The sequence below is a fragment of the Lissotriton helveticus genome, chromosome 12 (assembly GCF_964261635.1).
Source record: "Lissotriton helveticus chromosome 12, aLisHel1.1, whole genome shotgun sequence".
Taxonomy (NCBI): Eukaryota; Metazoa; Chordata; class Amphibia; order Caudata; family Salamandridae; genus Lissotriton; species Lissotriton helveticus.
In genome coordinates, this window is record NC_136073.1 from 361,963,279 (window position 1) to 361,977,921 (window position 14,643).

General features: G+C 42.4%; 1 protein-coding gene and 1 long non-coding RNA gene across 3 annotated transcripts in view; one reads left to right on the forward strand and one right to left on the reverse strand.

The window, feature by feature from the left end:
* The window catches only part of GPT2 (glutamic--pyruvic transaminase 2), a 209,393-nt gene extending 199,359 nt beyond the window's left edge, over positions 1-10,034 (forward strand). Inside the window, exons 10-11 of the mRNA XM_078670687.1 lie at positions 4,584-4,696; positions 5,829-10,034. Coding sequence (XP_078526813.1) covers positions 4,584-4,696; positions 5,829-5,919 — 204 coding nt within the window. The 3' untranslated portion in view covers positions 5,920-10,034. The remainder of the gene's footprint in view (positions 1-4,583; positions 4,697-5,828) is intronic.
* Positions 1-14,643, reverse strand: part of LOC144799399 (uncharacterized) — a 117,495-nt gene that overhangs the window by 55,800 nt on the left and 47,052 nt on the right. For both annotated transcript variants that reach the window (XR_013603804.1, XR_013603805.1), the window contains exon 2: positions 191-401. This is a non-coding gene — a long non-coding RNA (uncharacterized LOC144799399). The remainder of the gene's footprint in view (positions 1-190; positions 402-14,643) is intronic.

The window sequence follows — 14,643 nt, forward strand, 5'->3', positions numbered from 1 at the left end:
CCCGCCCGTTCCAGAACTCACTCAGTCTGTGCCATCTTAAAATAACAACAACGTTAAGCCCCCTCAGGTTCTAATGATTCTGATGTGTCCCATAAGCATGTCTCTTCTTAACTAGTGACGGGATGTTAAGTATGAATAATAACGTGTTTCAAGTCGCGCTACCACTAACGGTACTATCAGTGATTCTTACCTTCTTTTGTGTGTTGAAGCTTCCGTGACGCCTCCCGGAGTCCTCGAGGCAGACTACGCTCGAGTAGAGAAACTCCCGCGCTCCTTTAAATAACAGAGCCAAGATCAGCGCGATCCCGTAGTGTGTAAACATCGTGAAAGGACTTCTCGTATGCCATTTACATGGCGGCTATGTGGTTCTTGTATTGGTGGTATGACTTCACAATGTACAACTGCATGTGGATTAGAAAAACGACTACCTCAGCAAGTCTTTCTCTGAGACTGGAGAAAATACAAACTTTAAGCTTTTTTTTTTTTTTAACAACAAAAGCTTTCGCTGACAGAACATGCGTGCTGTAGGCAAACCTAAATACTGCCCATGCTATTGGTGTTGTACAACACCACCAGCAAAGGAGAGGTTTCCGGAAAGCACAGGCATGTGTGTAACAAAGGCAGTTAGGGCTGGAAGTAAACCAGCATACCAACTACTACAGTCCTTTTAAGAAACACAGCAACAATTTAGACAAACACAGTACGTCAGAAGGAACATTTTGTTGCAGAGGCAGAGCATGGGGTGTGTAGGGAACAAGTAGCTCTGCCACCAAGCAGTTATCTTGCCAGCCGTTCCCCAAATCACTCCATACCAGTCGGGGTAAGATTGGGGTCATACCTGCCAGTGTGAGTGTGTCATAAATTCAGCTCAGTGGGTGTTATCCACCATTGACCACAGTTACTGCTTGGAGTTTCATAATGTTCCTCCAAATTTGCCCCCACCAAAATCAACAAGGGGCCCCCTCAGTCTTTTATTAGAGTCATTGTGGGCACTTTTAGTGAAAGATGGCATTGGAATAGTGATCACCATGTTCAATGAGAGTACTTACTGTCTTTACTTCCTAATCCCAAAACATGGATTAGATTTTATAAATAGTTTTGGAACTCAATGTGTTAAACTGCTAGATAATCTCAGAACACCAACATGGTCACCTTGCAAGATGTCACCCGCGTTTAAATATCGGAGGCAACTTGACAAAGCTAATAGATGCACACTTCCCATAAATCAAGCCATTACCTGGGGTTTATGTTAAAAGGAACACATCACCAGTTCAATCTTCTGCAGTTTGGAGTAACAATAGCTCAAGTCTTACCATGCCTAGATGATTGGTCTACTTTTTTCCTTGTTCAGCCATATTGCCTTGCCCATGCTCAACAAATAAGATAGCTCCACCAAAAATTACGTTTTGCAATAAAGGGCTAAAAGTCTACCCATGCCTGAATCAAACTCAGTTTTCTGGGAGCAGTACTAAATTCAGTGGCAGTGAAAGCGTACCTCAGCTGTGAGACAGTGATTGCACTTCAAAGGCTTCACCAGACGCGTTCTCTGACAGTGAGAATGATTATGAAACAAGAAAGATATTGTCCCGTCTTGGGTCAGAACTCTATGCAACATAAGTCATCTTTCAAAGAATACATAGACATGCAATGGTCACATGCGACTGAGAAATGGGAGATCTAGTGTTGGTAGAGCCCAGTGTTCAGCACAAATTTCAGCAGTGGGACAAAAGTATTTGTTACTGGGCCAATTATTGTAGACCCCAGCCACAAGTGACTTAAAACACAAATGCTTATCTCACAGGTTGTGGAGCAGACTATCGGAATCCAACCATTCAGGGAGAATGGTCCACTCTGGAACAAACTCTAAGCTTCAATGTATTGAATCCCAGGGCTTTACATCTAGCCCTCTAAGCGTTTCAAACATGGTTTCAGGACACCGTTGTAATCATTAACACAAACATGACAACAATGTGTATCTACAGAAACAGGGAAAAATTCACTATCAAAGTTGACTCAAGACATTTGGCCTTAGGCAATACATCACAGGATATATGTGTTATAGGAACACCTACCGGGTTGCACAGCAAGGTTGCTGCTCCTCTAAGCATAATGTTCCTGTAAACTCAGGAGTGGGAAATATGCTCAACAGCCACTGTTGAAAGACCCCCAAAAGTTGCCCTGTCTGCCATGCACCAATTGCAAAATGGCAAAGCTTTGCTTCCAGGAGCCTACACTGACAGTCCTTATGGAATACCATATGGGTCATTTGGTCAGGGATATTTGCTTATGCCTTTCCCTACAATCGTGTGCCCCTTTTGTTGTGCATAAGATGTGTCAGACTCCAACGGTAGTGGTGTTAATTGCTCCAACGCGCTTGTCCGCATAGTCATCTTTACTGTTTGTGATGGGCAGGCGTGGTGGTGCATTTCCTGTGTGCCTGCCGCTGGGGGATGGCTGGGCTAGCGGTTTTCTCAGTTAGCCACTTTGAGTCCCCACGGCCAATTAAGGTGTCATAATGGAAACTATTAGGGATGTATATTCACCCATGCGAAAAGCTTCTAATCCCTCCAGACTTGCTCCTTCAGTATTGAGGTTTGAATGTTGCAACCACCTTTAAGTCAATCATCTTAGCGATTCGGCAGCTAAGGTCCTAAATTTGGATAGTTGCAGTTACCAGAGGAATGCATGCAAGTCCTAAACAGACTAGAAAACCTACTACTCGCATGTGCTATGCAGCTAAATGGAAATACATATTGGTTTACTGTACCAATCACCAGATTAGCTTTAGAAGATAGCTACCAATGAACACATTGTCTGTTACCTTCTACATCTACAAAAGTCAGGGTTAGCCTATACTTCTGCAAGAGTACACCTCACAGCCCTTGGATACCCACAGAATAGGAAACCTCAATCAATATTTAAAGTTACTGTTATTAAAGCTTTTATGTCAAGTCTTTAGGACTCCCTCTTGAGATCTTAACATTGTTCTCACCGGGTTCCTTGGAGGTCCTTTTAAGCCACAGCTCTTGTGTTCTCGGCAGTTTATTTTTTATTAGGTAGTCTCTGTATTAGCGATCACCTCCCTCAGAAGAGTGAGCTAATTTCAAGCGTTATCAGTTAAGAAACTTTTTATGCAGGTACACAGTGACTGGGTGGAACTGCAGGCACACCCACAATTCTTTCCTATAATAGTGTCACTATTTCAGTCATCCAGTCTATAGAGTTACCCTTTGTTTCGCCACTTTCACAATCACTAGCAGAAAAATCTCTGCACTCATTAGATATCCAAATAGCTATTGTGTTCTGTGTTGTCTGGACTTGGTCTATTAGGAAAACAACAGTTTTCTGGGGCCTTTGCACAAGTGCATCTTGTAAGTCCTAGTTCAGAAGCTGAATGGCAAAATGGATTGTTAGATGCATTCAAATATGTTATGCCAAAGCCAAACGTAGCCTAAGTGTTACACGTAGGGCACATTGCACTCGGAAGAAGGGAACTAGCATGATATTCTTGGAAACAATCCATTAGCAGATGTTTAAGCTGCCACATAAGCCTTCATCCACACTTTAACTAAACATTACAGTGTTGATATTCACGCCAGACAAGAGATGTACGTTTGACAAACTGCACTTAAAACTGTGTTCCACGTGAGACTATTTCTTCTCATACACCAGTGCATTAAGGACTTGGGTCCTGCTTTTCAGTCTATGCTCTGTATGTAATCTATAGCTCCACACGCTGCAAATGTAAAATGTCACCAGCACACCTGTAGCACCGTCTGTAGCACTGTAGGTTTCCATGTGCCCTACCCACCACCGCAGAAGGAGACATAGTAACAGTTTATGAGAGTTTTCATATTGTATAGAATAATTTTTCCAGTACATGCATTATTTTCACTTGGCTTCAACAAATCCAATCTCTCTCTCTCTCTCTCTCTCCCCCCACCCCCCTCCCAACCCTGGGGAGAGGAGAGGCACAATCTGAGGTAGGGCCTACGTCCTCTGATGCATTGTGGGTTTCAAGGGAGGTATCTCTGTTCACCTTTAAATTGCAATTTGTAATTACCTGAGCCCAACACTAGATGGCTCGAGTGTGTGAAGCATATGAATCTACAGCACTCCAGGCTGCGAACCGAGTAGTGCAGTTACGTAACATTTTCCTTTCTGTAGTCTGAAAAAATGTATAGTGTAATACATATTCTGCAAGCAAGCCTGTGGGCTGTTATCAGGACTCCATCAGTTAGAAGATTTTCTTTTATTAAGTGTTTATTGGATCATGAATCTGTCCCTGATTGATAAATCTGCCCATTAATATGGACTCCCTCCTTTTCTTTTCACAAAACCACCGCAACTTCGGTCTGAAGCTCAGATCACCAAGGTTTGCATTGGTAACTTGTGGAGCAGAGACTTTCTGCTCCGAAGGTAACTTGGATTCATTCTTATCTACTTGGTCCATGGTTCTCATCCATCACCATGAGTACATGAAGTATTTTACTTGTTCTAATGATAGACCCCCCAGCACTTCTGATATTGAAATCCACTTTTTCTAAGAAATGTAATGCAGTATCTATGTCTCCTTTGATCAGGATCATGAAATGACTCCAGATATGTTTTACTGCATGCGGCTTCTAGAGGAGACTGGGATATGCGTTGTTCCTGGCAGCGGGTTTGGCCAGCGCGAGGGAACCTACCATTTTAGGTACAGTATTATCTTACGCATACCCGCGAATGCTTACGTTGTGTGAAGAGTTCAAAAGAAATCAGTTGCTTCAATGTAGCATTAATTTTACTTGCTCCGAATTATTGTTGTGATTTTTAATTTCTGAAAAGTTGAATGTAATATTGCAGGCATCACGAGTAAGAATGGTGTAACCTCAACGTGTCCTTTTATGTCTGGTTGTATATTCTGAAGATATTTTATATACATAACTCTTGTATGACATTTAGGCATTTACAGTCTCATTTACAAGAAAGTGCCCCAGCGCGGTACCACAAGCCCTTTGGCTGTGCCACGCTGCAGCACTTTCAAAGCACAGGGATGCGTCGTATCTACAGGGATATGAGGGATCCCTTTGCTCTCCCTTCTGCTGGCGCACAATTTGCTGCCATGCCCCGACGCAGGCACCCTTGCACCATGGTGCAAGGCTACCTGCGTTGCCGTATTGATTGTTTATGTGCAGGAAGGTGTCCCTTCCTGCACATAAACAATCTGAAATGGCGTTTTTCAACACCTAGGTGTGCTGCATTAGCACATATAGAACTTGCAAAACGTCTTTTTTAATGATTGTTTATGTGCAGAAACGGACACCTTCCTGCACATAAACAATCACCAGAGGTGATTTGCTCGTTCTATGTGTGCTGCAGAATGCATCACGCATAGAAAGAGGAAAAAAACAAGGAGAAATGAATACATTTATCCTCGTTGCACCTCCATTGGGGAGGCGTAGCATTCAGACGCATTTTCCGGTTTACGATTTCTCGTAAATCTAGAAAAGGGTCGGGTTCCATGGGTGTTGTGTGGAAACACCCACAGCAACACCCATCGAACGCCTCTTTCACAGAAAGTGCTGCATGTAAAAGGGCCGTGTTTTCAAAAACAGGAAAATCCATTCCTGCCTTGCAAAATGTGCTGCTGGTGCGTCACATGAAGTGATGCACCTGCGCCGCAAGGAGCTTGTAAATAAGCCCCTTAGTCTCAACACAAGGCTCCATGCCTCTGCTGTCTAATGCTTGCTGCTGTTCTCTTTTACTCCAGGAGTCGTTTTATTTAGCAAACACAAACAGCATCATATACATTTTCTAACCATGTCTTTTTCCATCTACTTTCGTAGAATGACCATTCTTCCCCCTGCCGAAAAGCTGGTGATACTCCTTGAAAAAGTGAAGGCCTTCCACATGAAATTTCTGGAAGAATATGCTTAAGGAAATCTGGTCACTCTATGCACGGATAGCTACAGTTTGTGATGCTAATGTGCTAACCTCGGATGCAATGCACTCTTGAACAAGAATGGAGTTCTCAGTTTGGCTAGGACATTTTGGGGACAGAGTGTCGTAAAGTTGAATTTAGAGAGCGTTTGAGGAATGATTAGGTAATGCTAGAAAAATGATTTTGTGCCTTGCCTCTCAGAAAGAGGCAAATAGTTAGGGCTTGATATTGCTCACACTTTTGTACTTCCTTCATTTACATGTTTTTTTCTGTTTTCAGTTATTCTAAAGTCTGTTAGTTTTTTTTATTTTTGTCATTTATTTTTTCCGTGATCCATGTAGTTTGGGCAGATCTTTGTTTCAGGTGTGTGGTAAGACACTGTTTTAAAATACCTCGCTTTTTTCAAAAACATTTTTAAGACTGGTGTTCCAGAAAACAGAGTAGAGCATCTTGCCTGTGTTTTGTTTTGTTCTATTTTTTAATTTGTGAGAGTGTTGGTTAATTTCTTTAGAGGTGGTTATTTTTAAACATTTTATTTTGTACCTTAAAAGTGGGGAGAAGAAAACGTATCCATGCAATTTTTTTATCTGCCGATTACGGGCATTGATTGCTGTTCTATTGATACGCACATTAACTTATATGACCTCATGCTTAGGTTCCTGAAAGGTACGGCTGTTGTGGTGTGTAAGTTTTGGGATGAGTGTGTGCGGCTTTTTGTGCCTCAAGCAGAGTGAGTCAGTGCCATGCACAGTCACAAAAGGTGTTTGCCATGATGAGATGCGCACAATAATCAAATTTTCATATCTTCATAAAGTAATTCTTGCTGGTTACCTGGTAGTATTCAAAACCTGGGTCCTCCATAAACCTCAAAGTGACTAAAAAATAGAAACCATCTTGATTTAGCAGCAATGAGAAGATTTTTGGTCAGTAGAAAATGCAGCATATTAGGCATGCTCTGTGTCTCCTCTGCCGTGTGCAGCAAATTCTTGCAAATCCGGTATCCGCTTCAGTGAACTGTCAGTGGCATGGGTCAACCAGTATATTTTCTTGACTTTTGTGACCTTTGTACTCTGATTTGGTAGTGTAAGCAGAGCACTGGTTCGTTGGTGAACATTGTAACACACCATTGTGCTACCATAGCTAGGGTTGATGGCAGGAATCGCTGTCCTCATTCACTCTATGGGTTCCGTTTGATCTCCCACCTGTGCCTATTTGGTTTATCAGCTTGCATCAGCAACAGTTTGCAAGTGGATGCCTTTCTGCTGCCATCACATGACCTTTAGAGGTCATGTAGCATAAAGTTATACCTTAGTACCAACAGCTTCGAGTCAATGACTAGTATCCACGTGCTAAAATAAAAATGAGGCTTCTCACACAATGATTGATTTAACCTGTTTGTCGTCATATAAATAAGTGATAAAATGGTCCTGCGACAGTATATGGTCTGGAGACCTGCTTTCCTATGGTTTGTTTCAAATTCGGTGCCAATTTTGAAGTGAAATGTTTGACTGCCTTTATGTTTAAGGTTGAACTGGTAGGTCCTGAGCCAACATTCAGACCAGGTGGAGCAGCTTCAAGCGGGCATATAAGCAAGAATCGCATGCTTATAGACCACTTCACCATGAAGATACACAAGTCTTTGCCGTATGTTAGTTGGTATCTTTAGAAAATAGGAAGGTATGAGGTTACTCTAAATTAGTAAATTAGTGAACGCCAATTGTCATAAATACACGTGTAACACAAGCCACTGAGCAGAATTTGGGCCCTTTTCCAGTGCCCAAACCGGAAATACTCCATATCTTGTATTGTTTTACTGGACATAGTTATTTACAAAAAATACCACTAGAAGAAAAGTGCATTGTTCTGTTAACAATTAAGTTTCCTCTGTTTTTTCTTTTTAATGAGGTTGTATATCTTGTGTACATAAAAAGGGAGTTTCTGTTTACGGACTGTATCTGATGGTTGATGAGGAACCAGTGGCGGCTCATTTACATTACACGTCCTTAATGTTTATAAGATTTGGTTGCTGATATTTCGCAAAAACAGACCTCCTGCTTCTCAGTGACTGTTTAAATGAACAAAGGAAGCGAAACTGTATGTAAAAACATGCATTTTGCTTGTTTGCCTTTTAGAACAGACATTTCAGAAGCTGACGCTCGCTTGTACATTGAATGCTATTGTGCCAAATGCTGGCAATAAGACAAATAATGTCCGATTTCAATATTGTGAGGTTGGCTGTGTCTTGACAATTCTTTTGTTCTAATGTTCAGATAGTGCTGTTTTTGAATCAAAATACAATAGAGTGTATTAAGAGCCTTTTCAGTGAACATGTGGCTCCGAGGAGTGATGTGAACTCTCTTACAATAGTTTGGATCATATCTGCCGTAACTGCAGTGACGGTATATCGTACTGGCCTGACATTCGAGACCTAGGTACAATTGGAGAAGTATGATGCTACAGGAGCTTCACTACCACCCAGACCGATTGGTTTGGCGAGTAGTGCTTCTCCAGAAAATAGCGGAAGGCTGGCGAATAATACTCGAGACGCCTGGATACTAGTACCTCTTCTCATCCATCATCTGATGATCAGTTCTGGGCCTTGGAGGAGACAACCTTAAAAACACAAAAAGAGAACATCAAATGCACTGGATAAAGCAAGGCATTCTCTGTGCTTAATATCCGATTTCCTCTTTCACCTGCAGCCGTAGAGCCAAAAGAAGTGCACAAACTGACCATGTGGAGAAATATTTTCCAGGACAGCACCGTCATGTTGGGTAGATTGTGGTCAGTTGAGGCAAGGTCATTCGAGATTGTTGCCACTTACTGTTTTTCTGAACATTTTATTTCTTTGCTCTCTACTGAAGTTCATTGTGAGATGACAACATGAGAGCAGCAAATGCTAGTAAAACGTTGCATTACAAAGGTGATCACGGGATGCAAGCTTGAATCATAGAAAATCATGTTGAATTGTACATTAAACAGAACACTGGGGTTTTACATTTGAAACTAGATGTTAGCAATTTTCTTTTTTGGTTGCAAGGTGTCAAGTAATCACAACAATTTTGTTTTTTTAATTAATCTTGTTCAGACATTAATTGACGGTTAGTGTGATTTTTTTATATTTTTCTAACAAAGCTAATAATAGGGCTACACATGATCCTTTAAAGTGTTTTTTAGAGTTCTTCACAACTTATGTATGCAACCAATGACACTTAGTTTGGCTTTTTGTTTGACACTAAATCACAGAATTGTGTTGGGTAGCATATTGAACTGTTCTTTAATTTGCAGAAATGTAAAACACAAACCAATTTATTTCATGAGTACAAGTGACACTTGACTAAGAGCCCTCCAACAAAGCTGTGAAATACATTTCTGAGTGTAGTTAATAAGGAAGTAAATATGTGACATGTCTCTAGGGGCACCTTTTCTCTTGTATTTTGCTGCCATTTTTTTTCATTTTGTTAATTATACCAATATGCCACAATGACTGTTTTTACTTTAACATTAACCAGGCTTTCTAAAATGGAAGAAACTGCTTAAGACAAGTGCATCAAATCTTTGTAATGTAACAAACAAGACACAAAGTGCAAGTCTAAGCTTGACTGGGTTTGTTCTACGATTTGTCCAAGCTAAATCTGTTGCTAGTTCTGCTTGAATCTTAAAAGTCTCTTCAAAGAGAAGGAGCTAATGCACATACGGTCACACCCATAGCTGTTGCTTCTTTGTACGCCATATGCCCAGTAGATTTTCTGAAAATATCTTTTTTCTACCCAGGCTAATCAGAACTTTTGCGGTTCTGTTGCCTCCAGGAGTGCAAAGTGAAAGTTCACCACAGTTTACCGGATTTTTGGAATGTGCGGATAGTCGATTGGCTCATGATATGTAGTTTTTGATTTTGTGTGGAGGCGCTTCTGAGCTCGCCTTGGGTGGTGGTTTCAGTTCATTCAAATAGTGTGGGGCTTTATTCTCTTGTATCCATTCTGTAAACGTAGCATGCTAAAGACTTTAACAAGCAATCTGTTCTGTTGGGGTCTGTGCCAAATCCGATTATTCTGCTTGTATTTTGCAACTGTCATTTGATAAATAAAGGTTACGTTTTGTTTCTATTGAACATTGTTATTTTTTATTTGGCTTATATTAACACGTTTAACCCCTTCCGTGCACGCGAAATTTTCACGCTGTGCGGGAGTTTTTAACAGTGGGCGGGATTCGGACGGCCAGGGGCCGTCCTCCGCACACGCCCACTGTGTCCCGGCCGTCATGACCATGCAAGGGGTTCAGAAGTGTTCTGCAAACTACGCTATGGAATTAGTTGGATCTTGTTTTGTTTGCATATGTTCCAAGAATTGCACATTCATAGTTGAAATATATATATATATTTTTTGTCTTCGATAATTTCCTGAAACTTAACGAATCATTTAAGGTTTTTACAATGAAAAAGTAGCAGTTTTTCTGAATCTCATTCCAAATTGACTTTTTGAAAACACTTAATAGCTGATTTGTATCCATTGTTTGGGAAGGTTTGGCAAAAGCATGCAGTCAATTCCCTCCCCCAGATCTCACGATTATCCTGTTTCTACGTGTGGGTATCTGAGCCAGTCGGGTGTTTACATTCCACTCTGGACTAGATATTCTTGATCTGATTTTATAATGGGATAAATAGGACTACAAGTCCCAGAATGCTCAGATAAAGCCAGAACTGGCCAAGCTACTCTTGCATGGGCCAGGGAAACTTGGGAGCTCTTTTCCCCTCACCCCTTTAAAAAATGTTTTTTTGATGAAACCTCACCTCTAAACAAGCATCTTCACTGTATTCCTTGGCCTCTGTTTTTTAATGTTCCCTAATATTGTTCAGTAATTTGTGATCTGATAGACACTGAAATCCTGAAGAATCTAATACATCTCCAATGACCCTTTACTCACCCAGGTCTGAGTCCTGCCAGGAGCCAAGAAAATGCTTAATTATTCTACTGGCACAGACAGGCTGCCATGCAAGAGAATGCTCCAGTTTTAAGTTGTTTAAAAAAATATTGCGCAGAAGGAAAAGAGCGAAGAGGTGTCCTTATGTTTTTATGTTCTCGAATGGAAATGCTGATTGGAGATGTTACAGCCCAAACTTTACTCTTTACATTAACTGCTTGGCCATTCACAAACATTTTGATTGGATGACTTGTATCCTTCCACTGCTTACGTTTTGGGAACTACTTGTTTTCTTTTTTTTAATTAAGTTCTCTATGGGAGTTAATGTGTTTTTCAGCTCTCTCCATCGTGTGGTTCTCTCCCCCCTTCAAATACCAGCCCCGTGCTCAGTGTTGCTCTCTCCCTCTTGTGCTGCTTTTTCTCCCCCCCACCAGTTTTATTTGTAATTCCTACCTCTCCCCATTACGTCTTCCCATCATCTGCTCCTCTGTTGCTTGAAGACCCCTTGTGGCCTATTTGAATATTTTTTATTTTCATTTTTAAAGTTCCTGGGGACATGGCAGCTCACATAGGCTGGCAGTCCACTCCTCTTGCTTAAATGAGCTTCACAAAAGTGCAAATACATTTTTTTTTTTACCTTGCCAAGTGGCAATTACCATCTTAGATCATAAATAAATAGAATGGTGCTGCAGCTTTTAGTAAGTGCATCATGAGTGGTGACCAGTGCTTGATTTAAGCTGGTGGTTTCGGTGCTCGGCACTGGCGCTTAATTGTCAACACCAGGGCCTGTGACAGACTGCCACAAGGTGACGCTGTCTGCCTAATTTAGAGAGGACCACCACATCCGTTAATTATTAATTCAATATATATTAAAACTGACTATTTCCTGCCGCCCAAGCCATTCTTAGATCTTTGGGGGTTCTGAAATAATCATCATTTACACACGTGTAGGCATATGATTGATAGTAAATGGGTTATAACTATCATCGGCCCTGCAGCATTTTACGAGAAAGCAACACCTTGGGCCTTTTGGCATTAGCATGGCCATCTTCCCAAATGTTTTGCCCTTTTTGGGGATATACCAGGGCTTGGTGTATCAACAGTGTTCAGTCCAGCTGCCCACACAATGGTCCTTCCAGCCCTTTCATGTGTAGGGTTGTTGGCCCAACAAACAATGACTGGGTCATCAGGGACAATGTACATCCCAAACCCCTGGCCCTCTAGCAACAACCTCCACACGTCTTTAGTATGCACTCTTAGTGGAACACCACCATCCAGTAGGAGGCAAGGGTATCTACTTCATTTCATGGTGGTAGAGCATTACATTGGACAGGTGGATCCTCCAAATTGGCAATGAGGGCTACGCCCTGCCATTCCTTTTAGATCTGTAGCACCTGCTGCCTACATCAGAGCAGCTCTTGGAGGACCTATATGTCCATTTTGTGTCAAGAGCTGCAGGCTTCTTTAGCCTCATGATAAAGAAGGATGGAAGCTTTGTTCCGGTAAGTGCCTCCCTATGCACTGACAAATTCTAGATGTCTCTCTGTACTAGATCACAGAGACTGGATATTGGCGTTGGATTGGCAGGACTCCTATTTTCACATCCTCGTTCTCCAGGCCCTCAGTCGCTATCTGTGGCTCAAGGTGGGCCAAAAGCAATTAAAATTTGCTGTACTTTCTTTCAGTCTCGGTAGTGTCACTTGGGTGTTCATGAAAGTGATGGCACTGGTGTCTTCCGATCTGCGATAGTAATGGGTATGCGTCCGCTCTTGACTCCACAACTGGCTGTTGAAGGTAGGTTCACCACAGACTGTCCCTGCCACCTTCTAGATGACTGCGAGCCTATTGATATCCTTGGAGTTCTCAATCGACTTGCCAAAGTCACACCTTACTCCTTACCAGAGGGTCCCCTTCATCTAAGCCATCCTGGACACAGTGCGCTTTTGGCCTGTGAAATCTATTTGCTTGGTGCTGAAGGCCTTCCTGGAGACCATCAAGGACACGCTGGTTCACCTTCACAGGGCCAACACAGTGCCATGTGATACAATAACAAGCAGGGCTGGATTGAGACTTTGGTCCTGTACCGAAAGTCTTTGTGTCTCTGGAACTGGCTGAGCCATCGGGGCATTTCCTTGGAGGCACAGCAACTGGCAAGATCTTTAACACCAGGGAGGGTGAGCTGAGCCATAGGCATCACGAATGGCGGTTACACCCAGAGCTGGCACAGGGCATCTTCCAGCCATGGGGAAAACGCTTGATGTCTTTGACAGAGACATGCTATGTTAGCATTTTAGAGATCTCAAGAAGGCTCTCTTTTTGAGACTCATTCAGCCTACAGTGGAGCTTGGGACTCCTCTATGCCTTCCAGTCTCTACCCCTTTGGCTCACATTTTGAAGAAGATCAGGAACGAGAGTGTCCAAGTCATCTTAGTGGCTCCAGAATGAGCCAGGAGAGTGTTGAACCTGGAACTTCTAGCCCTGAACATCTACCCTCCAATCATACTGCTGATCTTTTGTCGCATCAGCAGGGAAGGATCTTGCTCCCAGGCCTGCGTAATCTGTACCTCCATGTGCAGAGATTGAGCGGTGGCAGTTGATCTCCTTCGACCTCCCTCCTGAAGTCATTGATGTGATCTTGACAGCCAAGCGTTTGTCCACAAAATCAGTTTATGCTGGATGCTGGGATATGTTTTTTGCTTGTTGCGGCGTCCGCCAAACGAACTCATTGCAGGTCAAATTGTCCAATATATTGCTTTATGTTTTGTCTTTGGCACATCAAGAACTTGCTGTGGGCACAGTTATGTTGGCCCTTTTGGCCTTTTTAAGTTTGCTAGCCCTGCAGTCCTTGTTCAAATCAATCACCATTTTTTGATGTGTTTAATAAATGGTTTGCAACATATGTTTATGCCAAACCCCTTTGTGGTCCTCACTTTCCTCATGTGTACCCCCTTCGATCCAATGCACAGTTGTCCATTGCACCTCCTTATCTTGAAAACTGTTTTTCTGGTTTTGATAAAAACTGTACGCCCTGTGAGTAAGCTTCAGGGTCTCTCAATCCTGTCCCTTTAAACCACCTTTTTTCCAGACAAACTGCTGCTACTGACTCGGGCAGTCTACCTACTGAAGGTAGTGACACCGTTTCACGTTGGACAAGAGATCACTCTGATGACCTTCTTTGGCTGCCTCATCCCTTGAAAGAGTAAGAGATTCCATTGCTTGGACTCCAAGAGAGTGCTGTGCTTCTATATCGATCGCACAAGTAACATCGGGCAGACAATCAGCTCTTTGTGAGATTATCTGGTGCAAAGAAGGGCTAGGCGGTGCAGAAACAGGCTGTCTCCAGATGGATAGTTCTCTGTATTAAGGTCTGCTATACATTGGCTAAGAAGCAGCCTCCAGAAACTATGAGAGCTCCTTCTACCAGAGCTGTGTCTACTACCATTGCATTGGCACGCTAATTGCTTGTCTTTGAAATCTGTCTAGCTGCTACGTGGGCATCAGTGCACACATTCAAAAAACACTACTGCCTTAACAGCTAGGTACAGTAGGAATTGCATTTCCGCCTGTTCTGTGTTGCAGGATTTTCTGATCTGATTTTTTTTTTTTTTTTGGTAATCCTCATATACCATTGTTGGAAAATTTGATGGGAGACTGGTAACCTTGACGCTATTTGGTCGTCCTGATCCGGCCCTTGTTGTTATAATTGGCCAATAGCGGGGTAGGTAAGCCTGATCCCTCAAGTAGCCACTGCTTTCCCATCCATACTCCGTTTCGCAACTCTACTGGCGCCCGTGCTACTT